The sequence below is a fragment of the Dasypus novemcinctus genome, chromosome 9 (genome assembly GCF_030445035.2).
Source record: "Dasypus novemcinctus isolate mDasNov1 chromosome 9, mDasNov1.1.hap2, whole genome shotgun sequence".
NCBI lineage: Eukaryota > Metazoa > Chordata > Mammalia > Cingulata > Dasypodidae > Dasypus > Dasypus novemcinctus.
Genome location: NC_080681.1, coordinates 123,352,271 through 123,373,373, shown reverse-complemented (window position 1 = coordinate 123,373,373; position 21,103 = coordinate 123,352,271). Strand labels below are relative to the sequence as shown.

General features: G+C 39.3%; 1 protein-coding gene and 1 pseudogene across 3 annotated transcripts in view; both read left to right on the top strand.

Annotated features, from left to right (window-relative positions):
* Positions 1 to 21,103, top strand: part of UBE4B (ubiquitination factor E4B) — a 164,718-nt gene that overhangs the window by 61,645 nt on the left and 81,970 nt on the right. For all 3 annotated transcript variants that reach the window (XM_071217794.1, XM_071217793.1, XM_058304453.1), the window contains 4 exons: positions 7,806 to 7,941; positions 11,447 to 11,534; positions 13,448 to 13,592; positions 15,485 to 15,713. In XM_071217794.1, coding sequence (XP_071073895.1) covers positions 7,806 to 7,941; positions 11,447 to 11,534; positions 13,448 to 13,592; positions 15,485 to 15,713 — 598 coding nt within the window. The remainder of the gene's footprint in view (positions 1 to 7,805; positions 7,942 to 11,446; positions 11,535 to 13,447; positions 13,593 to 15,484; positions 15,714 to 21,103) is intronic.
* On the top strand, positions 2,047 to 2,205 carry LOC111758729 (U2 spliceosomal RNA; annotated as a pseudogene).

Sequence of the window (21,103 nt, the reverse complement as noted above, 5' to 3'; positions counted from 1 at the left end):
TGAAACAGATCGTGATACAGTAATTTATATGCTTTAATAACACTTTAAAGATAAGATCTAGCAGCTTGTCCAATAACCACTGTGACTGTGGACCCCACAGTCCAGGCTCTCAGCTAGGGGTTCCAGGCATTACCTGTTTAGTGTAAGGAGACAGACTTGGGAAGAGTTAGAGGTGCTGCTGGGCTGTACCTGATGCAGTAGGGACCAATGGTCACTTCCTCTGGCCCTCTGCTATGGGTTGTTATCTTGGAGAATTTTCACACCGGGATTATCATATTGAAAATTCTGCCAAAAGGGTTATTAATTGGATAGATAGCCCATGATTGTTATTCTTACCCACCCTCTATCTAACTCCACATCCTGCTTCTCAGAGCACATACTCCCTTATCAGCCCTTATCAGGCTGAGATACCAGCTGAAATACCATACTTGATTGTGCCACACAAACCATTCACAATTTTGGGTGTATTTCTCTGATTTCCTAACTAGATTCAAAACTCTGAAAACAGCCAACTTGTGTTTCTCTTTTTACCTGTTGCACTCATAGCAGGAATCCAGAAAGTAATTGTCTGGGTTGATTTGGAAGCTGCTGAGCCTTTTTCTCACCATCTCTCTCCATTTTCCCAACTGGAGTCTGATGGAGTGAGTTTAAGGAAAAAGGAAGGTTTTGGAGTCTTTGGGTGCAGCAGGACTTGTCACTTTTAATGCCTCGAGTCGAATGTTCACGCTAAGAGCCTTGACGTTGAGCTCCAGAGAAAGGCTCATCGGCAGCTTTGGTAGATGAGCCTCTTGAAGTGGCTTCTTCTGAGCTGCACCTTTTCCCTCTTGCCTTCCTTTAGCTAAGTCACACTTCTCTGTTCCAGTGTCTCCCAGTGACATGAGATTTTGTGATCTGAAAGAAAGACAGAAAATAACTTTTGCCTCTCCAGCCCCAGGCTTCTTGATTATGCACCGTTCTGTTAAATCAGGTGATTTACCTTTTCAGGGATCCTTGATCAGGGTAGAAGAGAGAGACTAGCTCCACACACACCTAACAGAAAGACTCCTGAAAGTGTCAACCGTGCAACCATGCAGCGCTATATGGTTGGTTTCTTGTTTTGTTTCTAAAATTTGTTTATGTTTTAGGAGGGGAGTGCATGATACAGTATTTTGATTTTGATGCAAGTACTGAATTGTGACATAGTATTTGGATATTGTTATCTATTTAACTGAATAAATCACCTTTACTTTTAATAGAAATGGAAGGGACTAGAGATTTTCCTGCTTCAGATCCATCACTCTACAGACATAGAAATTTTTACCAAGTTACTAATAGCACCCTTTCCTTTTGATGCTGTTATCATAAATTTACAAAGCAACCCCAAAGCCCTATAGTATTCGTAAATATTTATTAAATATATCTACTATGAACATAAGGTACTGTGTTGGATGTTGCCAGGGAGTGGCTCTAGCTACAGTGATGAATAAGGTGTGGTAGTAGTTTTTAGGGAATTCAGAATCTAGTTATATGCATCTATATTTCTTTAGACTACAGGAGTTAGGTCGACTAACGTAATTTACATTCATTTGTTCATTGTAGATTTTAAAAAAAGTTTTGTAAGTATAGAAGCATCACTGGATCATTAGGAATTATACTTAATGAGATTATTTGAACTGGTAGACTCAGGGGGTGATGTCATTGAAGGCTGGTAAAATAAGTTTTCCTTTCTCTCTTATTGAGTATTGAGGTATTCTGCAAGTATTGATTTAACAAAGGCTAATCTGTTCTCTAAACTCAGGGATTTGCCCTTGAATTCCTCCTCAAGTTCTTGTCTCCTGAGAGAGATGTGACTGTATAGTTTAGAAACACTTTCTCATTTGTTGTTTCATTGGATCTTCACTACAGCCCTTTGAGGTAGGCTGCTCAGGTACCAATATTATTAGTATACAGGTAAAAATCTTAAATAAAAGTGACTTGCCTCAAGGTCACATAATTAGAAATTATGAAATCAGGGTTCCAGTGCTAGTCTTTTAATTATTAGATAAAATTTATTTTGGAATAATTTTAATGGCTTCTCAGCCTTTTGGCTAAGATCAAGTGTAGTATTTTAGAATAATTTTAGATTTACGAAATCTTACAAATATAGTACCGAGAAGTCCCATATACCCTTTACCCAGTTCTGCCTAATGTTAATACGTGGAACATTTGTTAAAACTAGGAAACTAACCTTGCTATAGGGCTATTAACTAAACAGGAGGGTCCTCAGTCTCCTCCAGTCTGTGACAGTTTCTCAGGCTTGTTTTTTGTGATCTTGACAATTTCGAAGAGTGCTTATCAGGTATCTTTTTTTTTTTTAAGATTTACTTTTATTTATTCCCCCCCACTTGCGGCTTCCTTGCTGTCTGCTTTCTGTGTCCATTTGCTGCACATTCTTCTGCTTGTCTCCTTGTCTTCCTTTGTTGCGTCGTCTTGCTGCGCCCGCTGTCCGCGGGTGTGGGCTGTCAGCTCTCTGCTGGCCCTGGCTAGCCTGCCTTCACAAGGAGGCCCTCGGATGTGAACCCAGGGCCTCCCATATGGTAGATGGGAGCCCAATCGATTGAGCCACAGCCGCTTCCCACTTGTCAGGTATTTTGTAGAAAGTCCCTTAATTTGATTTGTCTCATGCTTTTTTCCTGATTAGACTGGAGTTGTGAGTTTCAGGAAAGAATTGCACATGGGTGAAGTGCCCTTCCCACTGAATCATATTGGGTTGTGCTACCCACATTATCATCACTGTGGTATGGTTCAAGTAGTATTTCCTGGGTTTCCCACTTTAAGTTTCTGTTTTTCCCTTTTCTGCTCAATTATTTGAAATACTTATGGTGTGGGAATTAAGCTTCAGCCTCCTCCTGAAGGAAGAAGTATCTCACTCTCTATGATTTCTAATTCTTCTGTAAGGATGATTTGTCCCTTCTTTTCATTTATTTAATAGTACAAATTCACATATGTATTTTATACTTTGGGTTATAATCTAACATGGAATTCATTTTTACATAATTTGTTTCATACAAATTGTCCCAGGTTTGGCCATTGAGAGCCTTTTCAGATCTGCTTCTGTGTCTGTTTGACACGCCCTACCTAGCCTTTTGAATTTTGAGCACTTCCTTGCTTTCTGGCACTACAGTATGTTCCAGGCTCATCTTGTATTTTCTCTGCCCCTGTCCTGGAATTATATGCATTTTTCCAAGGAGAAATTCCAGCATTTTGACTCCAAGTGTGTGATTCTTTGCATGAGTCCCCCCACCCCCACCCCCTGATCGACACTAAGGAAATGAATACGCTATCTCATAAACATGAAGATCAAAGGAATTTTCTATTTTGGTCTGTTGGTTTTCTTGTCCCAGTATTTTAGATACTGCTGTTTTTATTTACAGGTTTGAAATGTCGTTTTATTTGTGTTATTCTGAGAACAAATTGTTTTCAACAGGAAATTAAGTGCTGGCAAAATATGTCAGTCAGCTCTATGCAATAGAGTATGATAACTTTAAGAGGTGAGGTTTGTATTGGCCAAATAAAATACAAGTATACTTTTTATTTTCCACAAATGTTAACTTTTTACCTTATTAGTTCATTGTGAAAACTTATGTAAATAAATCTTGATTATTGAATTTTAGAATTTTGATTAATGATTTCTTTTATAACACTGGCTTTTTAAAAAATAGACTCTACGTATATTTTAGTTTCCCAGATGCTAAAATCTATATACTACACAGTGGGTTGGCTTAAACAATGGGAATTTATTGGCTTCCAGTTTTGAGACTAGAACTTCAAAATTGAGGCATCAGCAGGGCAGTGTGTTCTCCCAGTACACCGTGGCGTTCTTGGACTGGCTGCTGGCATTCCTTGGCCCTTGGCTTTTCTATCTCATGGCAGGGCACTGACAGCATCTTCTCCTTTCTTCTCTGGGCTCATGAACTTCCAGTTTCTGGCAGCCCTTTGTGGATCTCTCTCTCTCTCTCTCTGTGGGCTTCTTTTATAAAGCCTCCAGTAATAGAATTAAGGCCCATCCTGATTCATTTGGTTGTCACCTTAATGGAAGTAATTTCATCAAAAGATCCTATTCACAGTGGGTTGAAATCCATAGAAATGGATTAAGATTAAGAACATGTTTTTCTAGGGTATGTATTTCCAAGCCACTACAACGTATACACTTGTTCTTGTGATTTTAGAATGTAAAGCATAAAGCTTGGTTTAAAATAGCAGTAATTGAAGAACTGTTTTGTGGTTTTGGACAGAGGAAGTAGCAGCATTACATTGGGAATCAAAGGACCTGTGTTTTAATATTAAATATTCTGTTTCTAACCCCTGCTGAAGGTCCTAACGGAATTTCTTAGCATTCATAGATATTACTCTTACCTGTAAGAGAGGTAGGTTGCACAAGATCTTTAAGGTCACTCCCCTTTAAAACAACTTCTTACTGAGGTTTTAAGGTCTTTTTTAGCAAATGTATGCTTCTTTTTGTACTAGAATTTAGCAGGTCCATGCATTTGTAAGTGTGTGTGTAATATTGCAACAGGTCCAGCATTACAACTTAAAAAATAGGTATTTGGGGGAAGTGGCTGTGGCTGAATCAGTTGGGCCCCTGTCTACCATATGGGAGGCCCTGGGTTTGCGTCCTGGGGCCTCATTGTGAGGGCAGGCTCCCCGGCAAGGGCCATAGAGTGCTGCCAGCCTGCAAGCACCGTGGAGTGCTGACTCAGCAAGGTGACGCAACAAAAAGGCAGACAAGCAAAAACACAGAAGAGTGTACAGTGAATGAACAGAGAGAGTAGACAGCAAGCAAGCCACAAGGGAGGGAGATAAACAAAAATAAATGCAGACACAGAAGAATGCACAGTGAATAGACACAGAGAGCAGACAGCAAGCAAAAAGCCACAAGGGGGGAGGGGGGGATAAAAAAAAATAGGTACTTGGTCTGGTTTATACCTGAAAGGAATTATCTTTCAGGAAATAATACAATACAAAGATGAAAATCTTACAGAATTAAAACCCTTATTTCTTATAAAGTTCTGGCCCCTCCACACATAATGTATAATTTACCTGTAACAAACTCTTATCAGGTATAGAATTTTGGGAAACTGCCATCTTGCAAGTTTGTAATTCATATTTATAAAGCAGACATGGGTTTCTCTATTCTTTTATACATGCACTCATTTTTTGGAGATTTGTTTTTAAACTGACATATAGGGATTTTACTCATCTTCTAAAAAGAGGATCAGAGAGTATACCTGTGTTTTAATTCTTTAACATTTGCCTTTGTGGAGAAGAAGGAAGAAAAAATCTTTATTCCTTGAAAGCTGGCTTCTTAACAGTGATTTTTCATGTTAGGGATGGGAGAGGGTAAAGACAAACATAAGTGTGTGTGGTTTGAAAACAAAACCATATTTTGTATTATTGCCTTGATTTACATTTAGTTGGGATTCTTAATATATACTGACTTCTAAACAAAGTCAAGGAGAGCATGAGTTCTTGAGGTTTGGGAAAAGACTGGGATCACAAGGTGTGTAAAGATTGGGGAACAAATCTCTAGCATACAAAATAAGTATGGGGGAGAAATTGCTCCACTTCATCCCGAATTTTACATGGAAGGTGCAGGAAAAAATGAATTCAAAGTTTTTACACAATTATCCTTGCTATCTTATAGAAATATTACAAATACAGTGTATAATACTATGTAGTACACTTTGGTACTATATTTCTATATTGCACACATATTTTTTTTAAAAAGGGGAGTCTCATTTTCCTTTCTGTAACATAGGTACAGTGTATTTTTTTTGCTAACGAAAATAAGCATCAAGTAGTAAATACATGCAAAAAGGCAAACAGTTTTAGTCGTTGTTTTCCAGATGTTTTAATCAATTTCTAGGAAACACAAAACTGAAATCTATATACAGTTTTGTTATGAAAATGTGGGGGCATCCTTATTAGGTTTGATAGATTGCTCTTCCAAATTTATAACTTGTGCACTTTTTAATTTAATTGACTTCAGAGCACTGATAGTCATACAAATACTTAAGCAAAAAAGAAGTTATATTAATCCTAATTTACACTGTATGGCAAACTGGAACCAGCTAGTAATGAAGGCACGCTGTCTGTATTTAGTAAAAACAGAATCCTTAGAATTATATTAGCTTATAAATAGGAACAAAGACAATCTGGGTAACATAAATGTATTCAGTGATTAAAGTGAGATACTAGTATCTTGGAGGCAAACTTTCCCATGTATTTTATTTATTTTTTTTATCAATGCTTTAAAAAAAACTACCCCTAAAACTCTGGGTATTTCCTAACTACCTAAAATGCAAATCCTAAACAACTGCAAAATCTTTTCTCCATCTTTGAGACTGTAGGTTCAGAGCCATGGGAGGGAAACAGGGAAAAAACTTGTCACCCATTTTGAAAACAAGTGTCTCATTCTGAATAGTGGAGATGAACTATAACTTCTCATCTTGTGAAAAGATGACAATCCTTCAAAGTAAAAGGTGGCCACGGTCTGGTGTTCTGTTCTATTTCAGCCAGTTCATGGTATGAATGGTGCCTCATTTTAGTCTTTCTGTCACACTGTTGCTTGCCATGTAGGTGGGTCTGATCTTTTTCCTTGACTCTTTGATGATGGCCAGCATATTTGCTTTGGGGCACTTGGCAGTTCCCAGTTTCCTGGGTGTAACTGAGGGGTGGTCGCCTGCAGTCACTCAGCAGCTGGAGGTACTGTGAAGATGTTGCCATGACACTTGTAGCTGCATTGAGGGAGGTGAATGTGCACATTCAAATTAGATTTGTAAGGTATTTGGACAAGTACAACATTTCTTAAAGTACTTGCAAATGCCTGGGGAAACATTCTTTTTATTTGGTAGTAAGATTTTCACAAAGTTAAAGTAATTTTTAAAATTCTACCCAAAAAACCCACACATGATTTTAAAGACATTAATGAGGAAGTTGCTATGAAAAATAATTTGTTCTGGTACCGATGAATATAGTTCACTGGGCTGTAGGCTCTGTGAGGTCAAGGACAGTACTATGGTTTTCTTTTGTGTTTTGTTTTAAATTTATTCCCCCCACCCACCCCCCGCTTGCCACTTGCACTCACTGTGTCCATTTGCTGCACGTTGTTCTGTGCCTGCTTGTCTTCTCTTCTCGTCTTCTCTTTAGGAGGCATCGGGAGCCGATCCCAGAACCTTCTGACATGGGAGAGAGGAACTCAATCGCTTGAGCCACCTCAGCTTCCTGGTTTGTTGTGTCTCTCATTGTCCTTACTCTGTGTTTCTTTTTTGTTGCATCATCTTGTATCAACTCTCCTTGCAAGCCAGCTCACCTTCACCAGGAGGCCCCAGAAACTGAACCTGGGACCTCCCAAATGATAGATTGGAGCCCAGTTGCTTGAGCCACATCCACTTTCCATTGTTTTTATTTTTTCCAAATTATGACTATTACAGAGAAGAATTTTACAGTGAACACTTAGATACCCATCATTTAGATTCTACCATTATTGTTTTGCTATACCTGCTTTACCACACATCTGTCCATCTGTCTATCCATTCATTAATCTATCTTATTTTTAGTACATTTCAATAATTTTTGTGGACTGTCAGAGAAGTTAATTTATTTTCAGGAACCACAGTTTGAATTGGTGAAAGAGAAGGGGATGAGGAGTCAGTTTTAGATATCAGGTGTTATTGCTCTGTTTCCACATATGAAATACTTTCGTAAATTATGTTTTCTTACTAATATTCCTATAGCTTTAATGTTATCACACATGGAATTTAATCTTTCACGTGTTTTCTTTTTAGGAGTAGCCCATCGAAGCCAGAGCAGTGAAGGAGTCAGTTCTCTGAGCAGCTCACCCTCTAATAGCCTTGAAACACAATCTCAGTCTCTCTCACGTTCCCAGAGCATGGACATCGATGGTGTCTCTTGTGAGAAAAGGTAAAATGAAGTCAATTTTCTAGATGCTCCTAAATTACTTCAGTCCCTAATCCAGAAGTCTCAAAGAACCTTGCCAGTCCTTAGCCAATCAGGGCTACATTTGTTAAATTTGAAGGTGTTTTATTATCCTGAAATATTCTTTGTACTTTTTTTTTTGGTGTTAAAGTGTCTTTGAAATAATGATATAGCTAGTAACAATATTTTTTAAAAATCCGTATTTTATAAATACAAAATTGGCAACTGTATGCCAGTCCCTAAAAATTACTTCAATGTTTTACTGACCTGTGAAATTTATTAGTTTGCAAGGGTTCAAACAGGTAAACCAGATACTCCAGGAGCTACTGAGGATCAGGTAGCCTGCAGCAGAGCCTCTCTGTTCTGCATGTGTGTCCCGAATGGTTGAGATATGTATTCCTGTAGCTCTTGGGGAAGCCAGAACCCCTAGACCCATCTCCTCTGCCCTCAAATATCACCCTCTTATTTACTTCAGCATGCTATTCAAATATCATTTTCGGTGTGTATTATGATGTGAAAAAAGTTGAAAAACACTGGTGTAGAGCACTTGGTCGGGTTGGGGATGAAGAGCCAGATCACAGATCACTTAAGCCCAGAATTCAGGAAAGACTGTACCCTTGGGGAAAAAGATCAGGTAGGGGAAAAAACCCCACTTCATAGTGTAAGAATAATTGTGTTCTCATTACATTTGCTCAGGGTAGAAGTATTTTTTAAAAATTAAGTCAGCTTTGAGATTTCATGACCCCTCTATGACTGCTATTGGTGTAGTCTGAAAAACTTCAAACTAAGAATTGTCATGTTCAGTGGATCCAGGCCTGTAGTGACTGCAGATATCTAGCGGAAGAATTTCAGGAGAAAAACTACTAAGAAATAAGAGGTCATAGTAAAAATCACAGAACACACTAGAAAACAAGTCACCATGAGCAAGAGTTAACAGAATGAGTAGCAACAGAATTATTCTACCCAAGACTTCTGGGTTTTGGAATCAAATATAGGATACAAAATATGTATGTTCAAGTAAATAAAAAAGGACATTGAGAATATAAGTAAGGGGTAAGAGTATAAAAATAACCAAGCACATTTGAAAAAGCATCAAATAGAACTTCTTGAAATGAAAAAGATAATTGAAATTTAAAGCTTTATGTAAAAATGTGCATTTGACATAACCAAAGAGAGAATTAGTAAACTGAAATATAGAGCTGAAAAAATTACCCAAAGGCACAGCAAAGGAAGAAAGAGATGAAAAATATGAAAGATGTTTAGACATATAGAGGACAGAGATACAACATGTCTAGTAAGAATATTAAAAAGAGAAAATAGACTTGGACAGATAGTTCTCCCCTTATTACGTATTCTTTGCTGCTGGAAGCCATTGTTAAAAAGATACATAGCTGAGAATTTTTCTAGAGTTGATTAGATGGTAATTATACTTAGGAAAATATTTTTAAAAATCTGAAGATATTGATAAATCAAATACTATAATATGTAATTAAGGGAAAACTAGCCTCTGGGGCTAGATGCCAAGATAGTGGTTATCCTCAGTGGATGGAATAGTGATTAGGAGGGTCATAGAGGTGGGGGAGGGGAATTTTGAGGTCTTGGTAATATTCTAATTCTTGATCTGGATGGTGATTTCTTGGGTGTGTTTCTTTGTGAAAATTCATTAAGCCAAACACATAGGATCTATGTACATATCTGTATGTATATTCAGTTAAAAGCTTTCTTAAAAATACTATAATGTATTATAACATATCATGATTAACTTGGATTTATTTCAGGAATGCAAGGGTGAATTACATTAGAATGTCTATTAATGTCATTCACCACATTGTATATTAAAGAGAAAGGTGTTAAAACCTTGGTAGTTGTAGAAGTTAGATAAAAGTCAGCATCAATCCATGATAAAAATCTTAGCAAACAAGGAACATTCTTAAACTGACAGTGTGGCAGAGTTAGAGCTCACCAAATATTCCCTATACTCCCCTACATTTGCCAGTCACCTTTGCAGTTAGATTGGGACCAAGTGACTAGTTCTGGCCAATAACCTGTAGTGGAAGGTGGCATGTGTCACTTTTTGGGCAAAGACAGATGAGCCCATGTTCCTCCTCCATCCCTCTCTTCTCTTGCTCCAGTGACCTTGGAGGCTGCGTATTGCAGATGGCATAGATTAAAGATGGAGTAAGGATGCTTCACTTTCATCAGATTTTGCGTAAGCAAGAAATAAACCCTTACAGTATTAAGCCTCTAAGATTTCAGAGTGTATCTGTTACCACAGCATGGCTGATCTTGTTCTGACTAACATAAAAGATGTCTACCAAAGAACTATAGCAACTCGGTGGTGTAAAGTTAGAAACATTGTCTTTAAAAAGTGTGAGTGAGAAAGGATGACTATTATCTCTGTTACTGCTCAACATGGGGGTCCTACCCAGTGCAGTAGAACAAGAAGTAAGGATTAGAATGGAAGAAACAAAACAGTTATTATTTGGAGATGAAATAATTATCTACATAGGCAACCCTTATGCAAGTTGCCTATAAGAGTTTTATTTCTAAAATCAGTTATAGTTCTATATGTCACCAACAAAAAATTAGAAAACATAATTTTTAAAAAGATACCATTCACAATTTCATTTTTAAAATGTATGGTACCTAGGAATAAATTTAGCAAAGATGTAGAACTATATTTCTTAAAGACCTTAAAGAAGGCCTAAATACGTGGAGAGAGATACCATGTCCATGGATAGAGAGGCTCAATAACATAATGATGTCATTTCTCCCAGTTTGATCTCTACAGTCAATGGAATTCTAATCAGAATCCCAATGGGATTTTTAAGGACCCTGACTAGCTAATTCTTAAGTATGTGTGGAAGAGGAAGGGGCAAAGAATAGCTAAGACACTCTTGAAGTAGAAGAACAAAGTAGAGGCTTTGACCTAGTAGCTATAAAAAATTATTGTGAAGTTTTAGTAAGTTAGACAGTGGATGTGGTATTGGCTCAGGGACAGAAAAATTGTGTAATGGATTGGAAATGAGTATTCATAAATACACCTCTGCATATATAGATATTGGACATAAGACATGGGTGATTTCATACTGGTGTAAAAAGTATAGTTTTCTCAAAAAATGGTGCTGGAACAATTATTTGTTTCATGTAGGGAAAAATGGTATCTGTACTTGAACAGTTTTTGTAATAAGGTTCTAGCTGAGTATTAAATCATTTTAAAACAATATGCCTAGAAAATAGGCTCTAATAATTTTTTCAGAATTGAGCCCAAGAAAATGGCAACTGGAAAAAATATTTGCAATGTGTGATAAACAAAATATTTATATTCTGATATATGAAGAGCTCTTACAAGTAATGACAGAAGGTGAACCTTTATAATTTTGATTTCCTGACTGATTTTGACTATTTTAAGAGTTTTCCTCAACCAGCAGCTATGAGATTGTGTGGACTTATAAAAGGTAAAATACATATTTGTCTTTTATATTTAAAGCATGTCCCAGGTGGATGTGGATTCAGGAATTGAAAATATGGAGGTTGATGAAAATGATCGAAGAGAAAAAAGGAGCCTCAGCGATAAGGTTGGTAAGAGATGAAACCCTTGCTTGGTTTTTAGTACAGGTAATATAAAAATACCACTAATTTATGTCTTGTATTTTTTAAAGTCTATTAGAGTGAGCCACCCCAAATCACCAAATCCTTTTCAGGGATTCTTTGTTTCTATTTTTGTCTTTTGAGGAAAAATGGGTAGTGTATTAGTCAGTGTACTCCAGGAAAAAAGAACCAGCAGGATAAATATATATGTATATATTAAGAAATTTATTGTAGGAACTGGCTCATGTGATCATGAGGTGTCAAGTCCGATTTCCACAGGGCAGGCAGCAAGGTAGAAACTCCAGTAAAGGTGAAGTCCAATTCCTTAGGGGAAGCAGACTGGTTGAAGTAGAAACAGAATTATTCTTTCTGACTTCTAAAATACTCAGTTCTGGTTTTTAACATCTCTAACTGATTGGATGAGGAGTCTTCCCACGTTGTTGAGGGCAGTCTCCTTTGTTAATAGTCGATGCAATCAGCCATAGACAAATCAACTGATTATAGGTACAAATTCATCTAGGAAATACCCTCACAGTAACAATCAGGCCAGTGCTTGCTTGACCACAAGCAAACACCATAATCTACCCAAGTTGTCACATGAAATTGACCATCATAGGTGACCTTATATATCCTTATTAATTGAAGTATAACTCAGACCTTTTATCTGATAAAATCCTTCAGTTATCTTTATTTCAGGTCCATGTTTTTTTTGTTTTATTGTTTTTTAAGATTATTTATTTATTTAATTTCCCCCCCTCCCCCGGTTGTCTGTTCTCGGTGTCTATTTGCTGCGTCTTGTTTCTTTGTCCGCTTCTGTTGTCGTCAGCAGCACGGGAAGTGTGGGCGGTGCCATTCCTGGGCAGGCTGCACTTTCTTTTCACGCTGGGCGGCTCTCCTCACGGGTGCACTCCTTGCGCATGGGGCTCCCCTACGTGGGGGACACCCCTGCGTGGCAGGGCACTCCTTGCATGCATCAGCACTGCACATGGGCCAGCTCCACCGGGTCAAGGAGGCCCAGGGTTTGAACCGCGGACCTCCCATGTGGTGGACGGACGCCGTAACCACTGGGCCAAGTCCGTTTCCCAGGTCCATGTTTTTAATCAGTAAATTTCACTTGTAATAGGAACTAATTAGAGTTTTTTCTGTTGGTCTTTAGTTTAAGCAAGTGGATTATCACCTTTTTGATAGTATTCTGGAAAAAAAAGATTGGAAATTGAAACAAGAATATGCAGAATCTAGTATCAAGTGGAAGCTTCTTGAAAACATGAGGCCTCCCTCTCTATTTTGTCATCTCAGCTTAGTTCCCCCTCTTTAGAAAAGGGATTTTTGTGTGTGTGTCATGGTTTAGAACCAGTACAGGTAATTATATCACTCTCAGTTTGGTATTTATTAGGAATCCTTTAGCAGGACATACTGATGATTATGAAAAGTTTGGTTGTAGCCTCCTAGTGGTCTCATCTTTCTTTTTGTATAGTTCTTTAATGTTTTCAGTTACAAAGTTCTTTCATATAAGATATGTCATCTCTGGTTAAAAGTAGTGAGAAATATTAAATTTGGGGAAAATTGGCAGGGGAAAATTGATTTTGTTCCTAGAATGTTAGCCTGGTCCTTTGGAGTTGAGAAGTCAGTACGTCCTTTAGCATTCTTCTCCTGCGGTGCTCTAATGTGCTTGCTCTGTCCTGCTCATAAATTGTATCCGAAGCTCAAGAGACCTAGATGCTGTGACTTTGAAGTCAGAGTAACAAGCTCAGTTTTCCTAAACTCAATGAGTGAATAATTTTATGCATTTCAAGAGTATCCTCGTTAATAAATACATTAAATCACAATAAAGTGTTTCTAATCAAGTTTCTAATTTATAGCTCCTACTACTTGGAATTAACCCCCAATTCTTCTTCACAAGGAGCCTTCGTCGGGTTCTGAGGTGTCTGAAGAGCAGGCCTTACAGCTGGTCTGTAAGATCTTCCGTGTTTCCTGGAAGGACCGGGACAGAGATGTCATCTTTCTTTCTTCTCTTTCTGCACAGTTTAAACAAAACCCAAAAGAAGGTAGGAATCTAGCTCAGCAGACTTACTACAGACTACTTACGATGTACAAGCTTTTGTCATTCTCTGTTATCCACATTAGCTCCATTTTGCTAGTGGAATTTTATTTTCAGTTACAGGGATGCTTCTTGGTAAGGACCCTGCTGTTTGTCTACTTTCTTCCCTTTCCACAGTTCTTAATGACAGACTGCTTTTTGCTTTCATGATTTCTACAAACATAAGTTAATGGCCTCCATTGTCTAAGGATTCAGGTCTTTTCCTCTTACAGTAACAAGGCCCTAGAAAGAGCATTAGTTCCTCTTACAAAGTAGGCGTATGCTGGGTGGTCTCCAGAGAGCCCGAGAGGGGTCTGTATGACCTATAAACCTGCTTTAAGTGCTCTCCAGGCCTTTAGAGACAGAGGGGTAAATCTATTGATTAAAACTAATTAGTGAGATAGAACATCATGATATTTTACTGTTTCAAAGGTTCTGTTTTAAGGGCTTGTTTGCTACACCACACTTAGAATAACAGAACTCTTAAAAACATACCAAATTTATAAGACACTCATTTTTCTTTTTGGTGGACATTTGGAATACAGAAGACATCAGAGCCAGGAGTGTTCCATCTGCGTATCACTACACTATAAGCTCCCGATGGCAGTAATCAGTAATATATTCCCAGTGCCTGGAAGGATGCTTGTATATAATAGTCCTTCAATACATATATACATACATATATATATTTTTTAATTTAAAAATTTTTTATTGAACTGTACCATTCATACATAGACATTCATAAGCAATAAGTGTATAGTAAAAGTTGTGAACTTATAAAACAAACACACAATACATCATACAGGGGTTACATACATCACCCCACTACCAACACCTTGCATTGTTATGAGACATTTGTTGCATATTACAAAAGAATATTGTCAAAATCTTACTACTAACTATAGTCCATATCTTACATGTGGTGTATGTTCCCCCAGCCCACCCTATTATATATACTTTTTAATGCTTCAAGGAACATCAAGGAGATCATCTTTCCTTTTCCTATGCTGCCTAGCTTCAAGGGCAACAACAACAACAAAAATCCTACCTGCTCCTGCATGCTTCTGTTTCTGGTTTTACTGAGGTCTTCTGTTATAGAGGTGAGCTTAGCAACCAAGTGTTTTGAAACCCTTCCATTTCTTATTCTTCTTGTAAATCTTCAGATCCTCAAATCTGTCTTGCATATATGTAAGTGGTGATTTTTAATAACCAAATCAGGTATGATTTACATGGGTTAGAACATTTGTTTGCTTAGTGATATTTAAGATGTATCTAAAGACCTAGAGTAAATTAATTGGGAGCTGCAAAGAATAAGAGTCAGAAAGTAGAGTCTGTTGCAGAAAGCCAGGTGGTGAGTGACTAAATATTAGGACCTTTCATAAAATCTTTTGACTTAATGGTTTTTCTAGCTCTAAAACGTATGTAGATTAGGAAGTAATAACTCAGTTGTATTTATAGTATAATTAATCTCCGTAGCTGGGAATAGCTTTTTTTACCAATTCATATATATCAGCAGTGACTCTTATTGTCCACACTCCTTTTTTTTTTTAGTAATCTTTTTATTTTTGATTTAAAGGAATAATTTTTGATTTAAAGTATATCTCACCCAGTGTCCCTGACTGTTAACATATTATGTTACTGTGGTACATTTGTCAAAACCAAGAAATTGACATCGACACATAACTATTAACTAAACTTTAAACTTTATTTGGGTTTCACCAGTTTTTCCAATAACATTCTTTTATTGTTCCAGAATCCAATGTGGGGTACCACGTTGAACCTCTTTGGTTCAACGTGATGTATTCGAGGACCGTATGAAAAACCGTGTGTAACTTGTTCTTTATTCTGCCTTTCCAACAGTGTTTTCTGATTTTAAGGACTTGATTGGCCAGATTTTAATGGAAGTGCTAATGATGTCCACTCAGACTAGAGATGAAAACCCATTTGCCAGTTTGACAGCCACCTCACAACCAATTGCAGCAGCAGCTCGGTCACCAGACAGAAATCTCTTGCTAAGTACTGGCTCCAATCCAGGAACAAGCCCCCTGTTCTGCAACGTGGGTTCCTTCGGTGCCAGCTCTTTGTCTAGGTCAGTGTGGTTCTCTTTGCAAATCTAACTGGTAGTAAAATACCCTTGTCATGCAGATGAAGTAGCCTATTTGGGGGAGTGTGTCTTTCCCAGGTTGGTTCCTTTTGGGCACCGCAATTAGGCTCTGGGTAAATTAAATTTTAGGAACTGATGGCTGTGTATAGTACATTATTCCTTGGAAAGGGAGCTTTATCACATTGTAATTGTAGTTTCCAAGATCAGTGCAACAATTAGATTATAATTATTGAGATCTTTATCTCAGGGATCTGTACATATGAACTCTTAGAGATACGAAATGTAATTTCACTATTCCCTAAAAGCACGTTATTTTCCATTTTAGTTATTTATCTCAAGTTTTTCTTTGATTTTCTCTTCTTTCCTCTCTTTCTCAACTAATTTAGCCTCTATGGAACTAGTCCAGCTCCCAGCACCAGTTTCTGGGTCCCTGGGCCAGTGATGAGTCCCTCCTTGGCCTCGCCTTCCGGGGCAGCCAGCCAGCTGGTTGTGCCTTCCATTTCCCCCAGTCCTCATAGCGCAGCCTCTGGAAGCACTGCCGGAAGCCAGCCCTCCTCGCCGCGCTATCGCCCCTACACTGTCACCCACCCCTGGGGATCTTCAGCCTCTCCTAGCCCACGGTCCTCAGGCACTTCCACTCTGTCTAGCACACCAAGCCTGCCTGTCATCGCTAGTAGCCCTCAAGCAGTGCCTGCCAGCTCCTCCCGACAGAGACCCACCACCATGGGTCCACCTTCACTGTCCACCTCACCCAGTGCCGTGAGCAGACGTCCCTCCTCCCTAAGGATTTCTCCTAGGTATCTATTCAGCAGGAGAGTTGTGCGTGTGTGTTTGCAGTGCAGGGAAAGGAGATTAACATGATTTGGAAAAACTGCAGTGTGACACTGACCTTGGTGACACGTTTTTTTTTCCTGTACTGGGTTAACTGTGTGGCTAACTAGTTTGGCGGGCACGCAGCCCGAGCCCGTGCTTCTGCCAGGCTTTGATAACATCAGAAAGTATGGGCTGCTGTATTGCGAGTCCCTTCCTTCCCTTCCGTCCCGTCCCTCTTCCACCTGTAGAAAAATAAACGAATTCATTTTTGAAATCTCGTTCACCTGGCCCTTCTCCCTGCAATGAATTTCAGAGGATATAGTCAATGTATGGAGACCTGGGGCTCAGGGGGTCTCTGTGGATTGACTTTTATACTGTTGCCCATCAGAGTTGAAGTACCGGCAGACCAAGGGGTTATGAGAGCAAATCTGGTCCTGTGTCTGTTACCTCTGGGGCCTGGGCCAGTGTTCATACTTTGATACTTTGAGTTTTGGCTGCATGTAACTTTCAGCCTCCAAGAAGAAGCTGTAGTAACAGAATTCCATTCACCCATTGTCCCCTTCTCTCACGTTACCTGTGTATTTCTATAATTTAGGTGGGGTGTTTTCCCTTGCATGTCAGTAGACAAAACTTGTAGTGTAAGATTTATTTAAAAGGACAGCAGTTGCAAAAGCTTCCACCCCTCTTGTTTTCCTTTGTTCCCTGATGACCTTTTTTGCTTTTGTTGTGGTAGTATGTACGACAATCCTTTCTCCTTCCTCTTCCTCGCACTCTCTGGGGACAGTAGTGATGAAGAAGAAGAAGATGATGATGATGGTGATGATGATGATGAAGGTGGTGGTGGTGGTGATGATTTTTCTTGTGTCCAGTTTGGGTCCAGGTATCAAGCAATGGAGTCTTACCCCTGCATGTGCAGTAGGTGCTTAGGAACTTACTTTTATAAGTCCTCATCTGGGGTGCGCTTTGAATCCAAATAGGACAGCCTCACGTGAGGTGGGCTAGAAAGTCCAGCTGTGAGACAGATGCATGCATTCATGTGTGAGGGCCTTAGCGTGGGACAGGGTGGCCCTTAGAAAACTTTCCATCGTTGTTGGAAAATCTGGACGAAAACTTAGTTATAATAATTTGCCAGAAACATGAATGAGAGATAAAGATCAGTCATCAAGTTCACCCACCCTGAGATTTAAAATGAGGGGTCCTTCATTTATCTTGTATGAGAGTGTTCATGTGAGCTACCAAATGTGAGAAACACGTGCTCTGTGAGACATGCTTTCTTAAGAACAGTTGCATGGATTGCTGCCATTTAGGAACGGCAGAGGGGCTGGGACTGGGACTTGCTATATTTGTGTATGTCTGTGTGTGTTTACCCCCTTCTCTCAAGCTCAGGGCAATGTGTCGAAGAGCATATGGGGCCCTGTTGCCTGGTCCAATGGTGATTCTGCTTTCACTTCCAGCCTGAAATGTAGCTAAGCCCCTCCTTGACCTCAGTGAAATGCCTGACCTTATCTGCTTGGATGGCCTTTGGAATGGGAGCAAAGGCTGAAACAGATTTCTTTTTTTTTCTTTTGAGGTACTGAGGGGGACCAGGGATTGAACCTGGGACCTCGTATGTGGGAAACTTTCACTCAACCACTGAGCCACATCGGCTCCCTTGAGTTGTTGTTGTTGTTGTTTCCTGTAATTTTGCTTGTTGTTTACTTTTTATTTTTTCAGGAGGCACCGGGAACCAAACCTGGGACCTCCCATGTGGGAGGCAGGTGCTCAACCACTTGAGCCACATCTGCACCCTAGAACATAGTTCTTGGTGTTGAATTTTCACCTCTGAAAAGCTAGTGAAAAGACTGCTTGGGTTTTTAGGTGACTTTGAGCAAGAGCATATAATAGCACCTTCTCTCTAGCTCTGACTCATCATTATCTTACAATTTTGCTCTTAAGTCAAAGTTTCCTCTGGACTGAGTTGTATTTGTGCCCAGCACTGTTCAAAAATAACTCTCGGCTATAAATAGAGACTGCAGTAGGAGTTAGGTACACTTCATTAAATTTGACATTGTTCAAAAGAATCATTAAGAACAGTTAAAGAGAGAGAATGCCAACGCAGCACTGAATATTGACTCAGGAAGGTGGATATTTGTGTTACATTGAATATTATATCACTGTTTCTCAAATAAATTTCCCAAAGGTGGAAGTATCCTTTTTTCATGTAGATAAAATCCTTTTGCATGATTATGATAATACAGCAGGCATCCTTATTAGGAAACAATTTCCATGCATGGTAAATGTGTTTCGTTATCTGTTCTACTGCAAATTAACAGTGGGAGAAATGTGCTCTCTTCCCCGGCCTATTTAATTCTGCCTTTCTCTAACAAATCTATAAGATTGTGTGCTGCTTTTCCTAACTCTTCTCTTTGTAGACTTCCTAACCTTGACCTTGCCTCAGGCCTAAATGATTTCTGTATCTCAGAGAGTGAATACAGCTTGCTGGTTGTGTAATAATGATAGCTACATATACTTACTGAGCACTGTGGCCCAGAGGCTGTGCCTGCACTCTGCGATCATTATCTCATGTAATCCACACAGTCACACTACATGCTGGTTACCACTAGGGAGTTGGGGTACAGGGAGGTTCAAGTCATGCAACTGGTAAGTAGGAGAGCCTGGATTCAGACATAAGCGGCCTGAGTTCAGAACTCAGGTTCTTTACCACCTTGCTGTGCTGCCTCCAGCTCCTCCATTTGTGCCCCTTGGAGTTTCTGTTATCCTCGTTCCTGTCTAGTTATTTCACTCCTGGAGAATCTGGGCATCTACTGTGTTCCTTAGCGTTGAGGAGACATCCTTTTACACTTTAATTACAAAATCGCGTTCTAGTCAGTCAGCTTGTCCTTTTTGGCTGTTATAATGAAATCTGATCTATTTAGATCTTGGCAATTTATAGATTCTGAATAGAGAGCAAGAAGAATGTAAAAGGGTGGGTAAAGATATATAACATAACTGATTAAACAAAAGAAGGAACTCACAAAGCCAAGTTGGATCAGAACCAAGAAGAGGCAGTCGAAAACCTTGTTCAGGGAAGCAGATGTGACTCAGGCAACTGGGCTCCTGCCTACCACATGGGAGGTCACTGGTTCAGATGCCGGTGCCTCCTAAAGAAGACAGTGAGCCGGCACGATGGGCACGTGTGGCAAGCTGACACAACAAGAGACATGAAAAAAACATCGAGAATCCCAGCAAAAGGGAGCAGAGGTTCCTGGTGCCTCTTTTCTTTTTCTTTCCTGGTGCCTCTTAAAGAAGACAGCAAGCTGACATGACGGACAGGTGTAGCAAGCTGACGCAACAAGATGACGCAGCGAGACACAGGGAGGATAGATAGAATGAGAGACCCAATGAAACGGAGCGGAGGTGGCTCAAGCAATTAGGTGCCTCCCTCCCAACATCAGAGGTCCCAAGTTCCGCTCCTGGTACCTCCTAAAGAAACAAGGAAGACAAAGAGATACAGCAACTGAAAAACAACAAGGGGGTGGGGAGAAATAAATAAATAAAGTCTTTAAAACAGAAACAAAAAAATCCTCATTCATTTGAGCCAATCAGCAGAGCGTTTCCTTCCCATTTCTAATTGACAATCCCAAAATTTTGTTGAGTCTGAAGTAAACCTACTTATTGCCTTGTAAATTGAATGTGGCAGAAGCAGAGCTTGGCAAGGGCAGTCTCTGTCTCTGCTTGCATTTGCCCAGTGGAGTTGATGTATTGTGGCTCTTTTTTGGAAGGAATTGGGACCTAATTTATATATTAATTACTTATAGTGGTGGTGATAAGGGTTAATTGAAGAAAGGTGAGAATTCCTTCTTTAATGTTTTCTTGTCCTCTGCAAAAAGAACTGTATGAATCTATAAGAAATATATCTTGCAGTAGTAGAAATAAGCAAAGTAAAAGAAGTATCTTGTGATAAAGACACTGTAGAAGTTGTTCTGAGGAAAATTTTTCTCATCGTTTCCTAGGAAGTGGATGACTAGGAAGAAAGTTGTTTTTTTTTTCTTCTTAACTGCCTATATATTTCAGGGAAGGCAGTCAAATCCTGACTGTCGTGAACCTATTGACCTATTGAATAGATGGAGAACAGGAGAACGGTGGAAAACTCGTCACCCTCCTTTCTGTCGCACTGGTCATCTGTACCTGGAGTCACAGTCAGGACTTGAGTCTAGCACTTTCACTTTGAATCTAAAGACCCTGGTGCAAGCTTTGACCATGGACCCTGAAGGTCGCGTTGGGGAGACTGAGTGCTTTCATGCTTAGGATCGTAATCCACTTGCGCACCTTTGGAATGAGCTCATCATTTTGAAATACATTGAAAGATCCAGTTTGCTCTCTTTCGTCTTTGGTTGAACTTTTGTTTCCACTTTCCCCCTCTTCTCTTAAAAGTCAGTTGCAAGTGTTGGGTGCCTGGCTGTTGCTCACCAACACACACCAACACCTCTTTCAGTGCTGACAATTCTGCAGTATATTCTGAGTGCCTTTCATTGCACTGCCTGGCACCAGGCTAGCACCTGCTACTTACATTGTCACTTTTC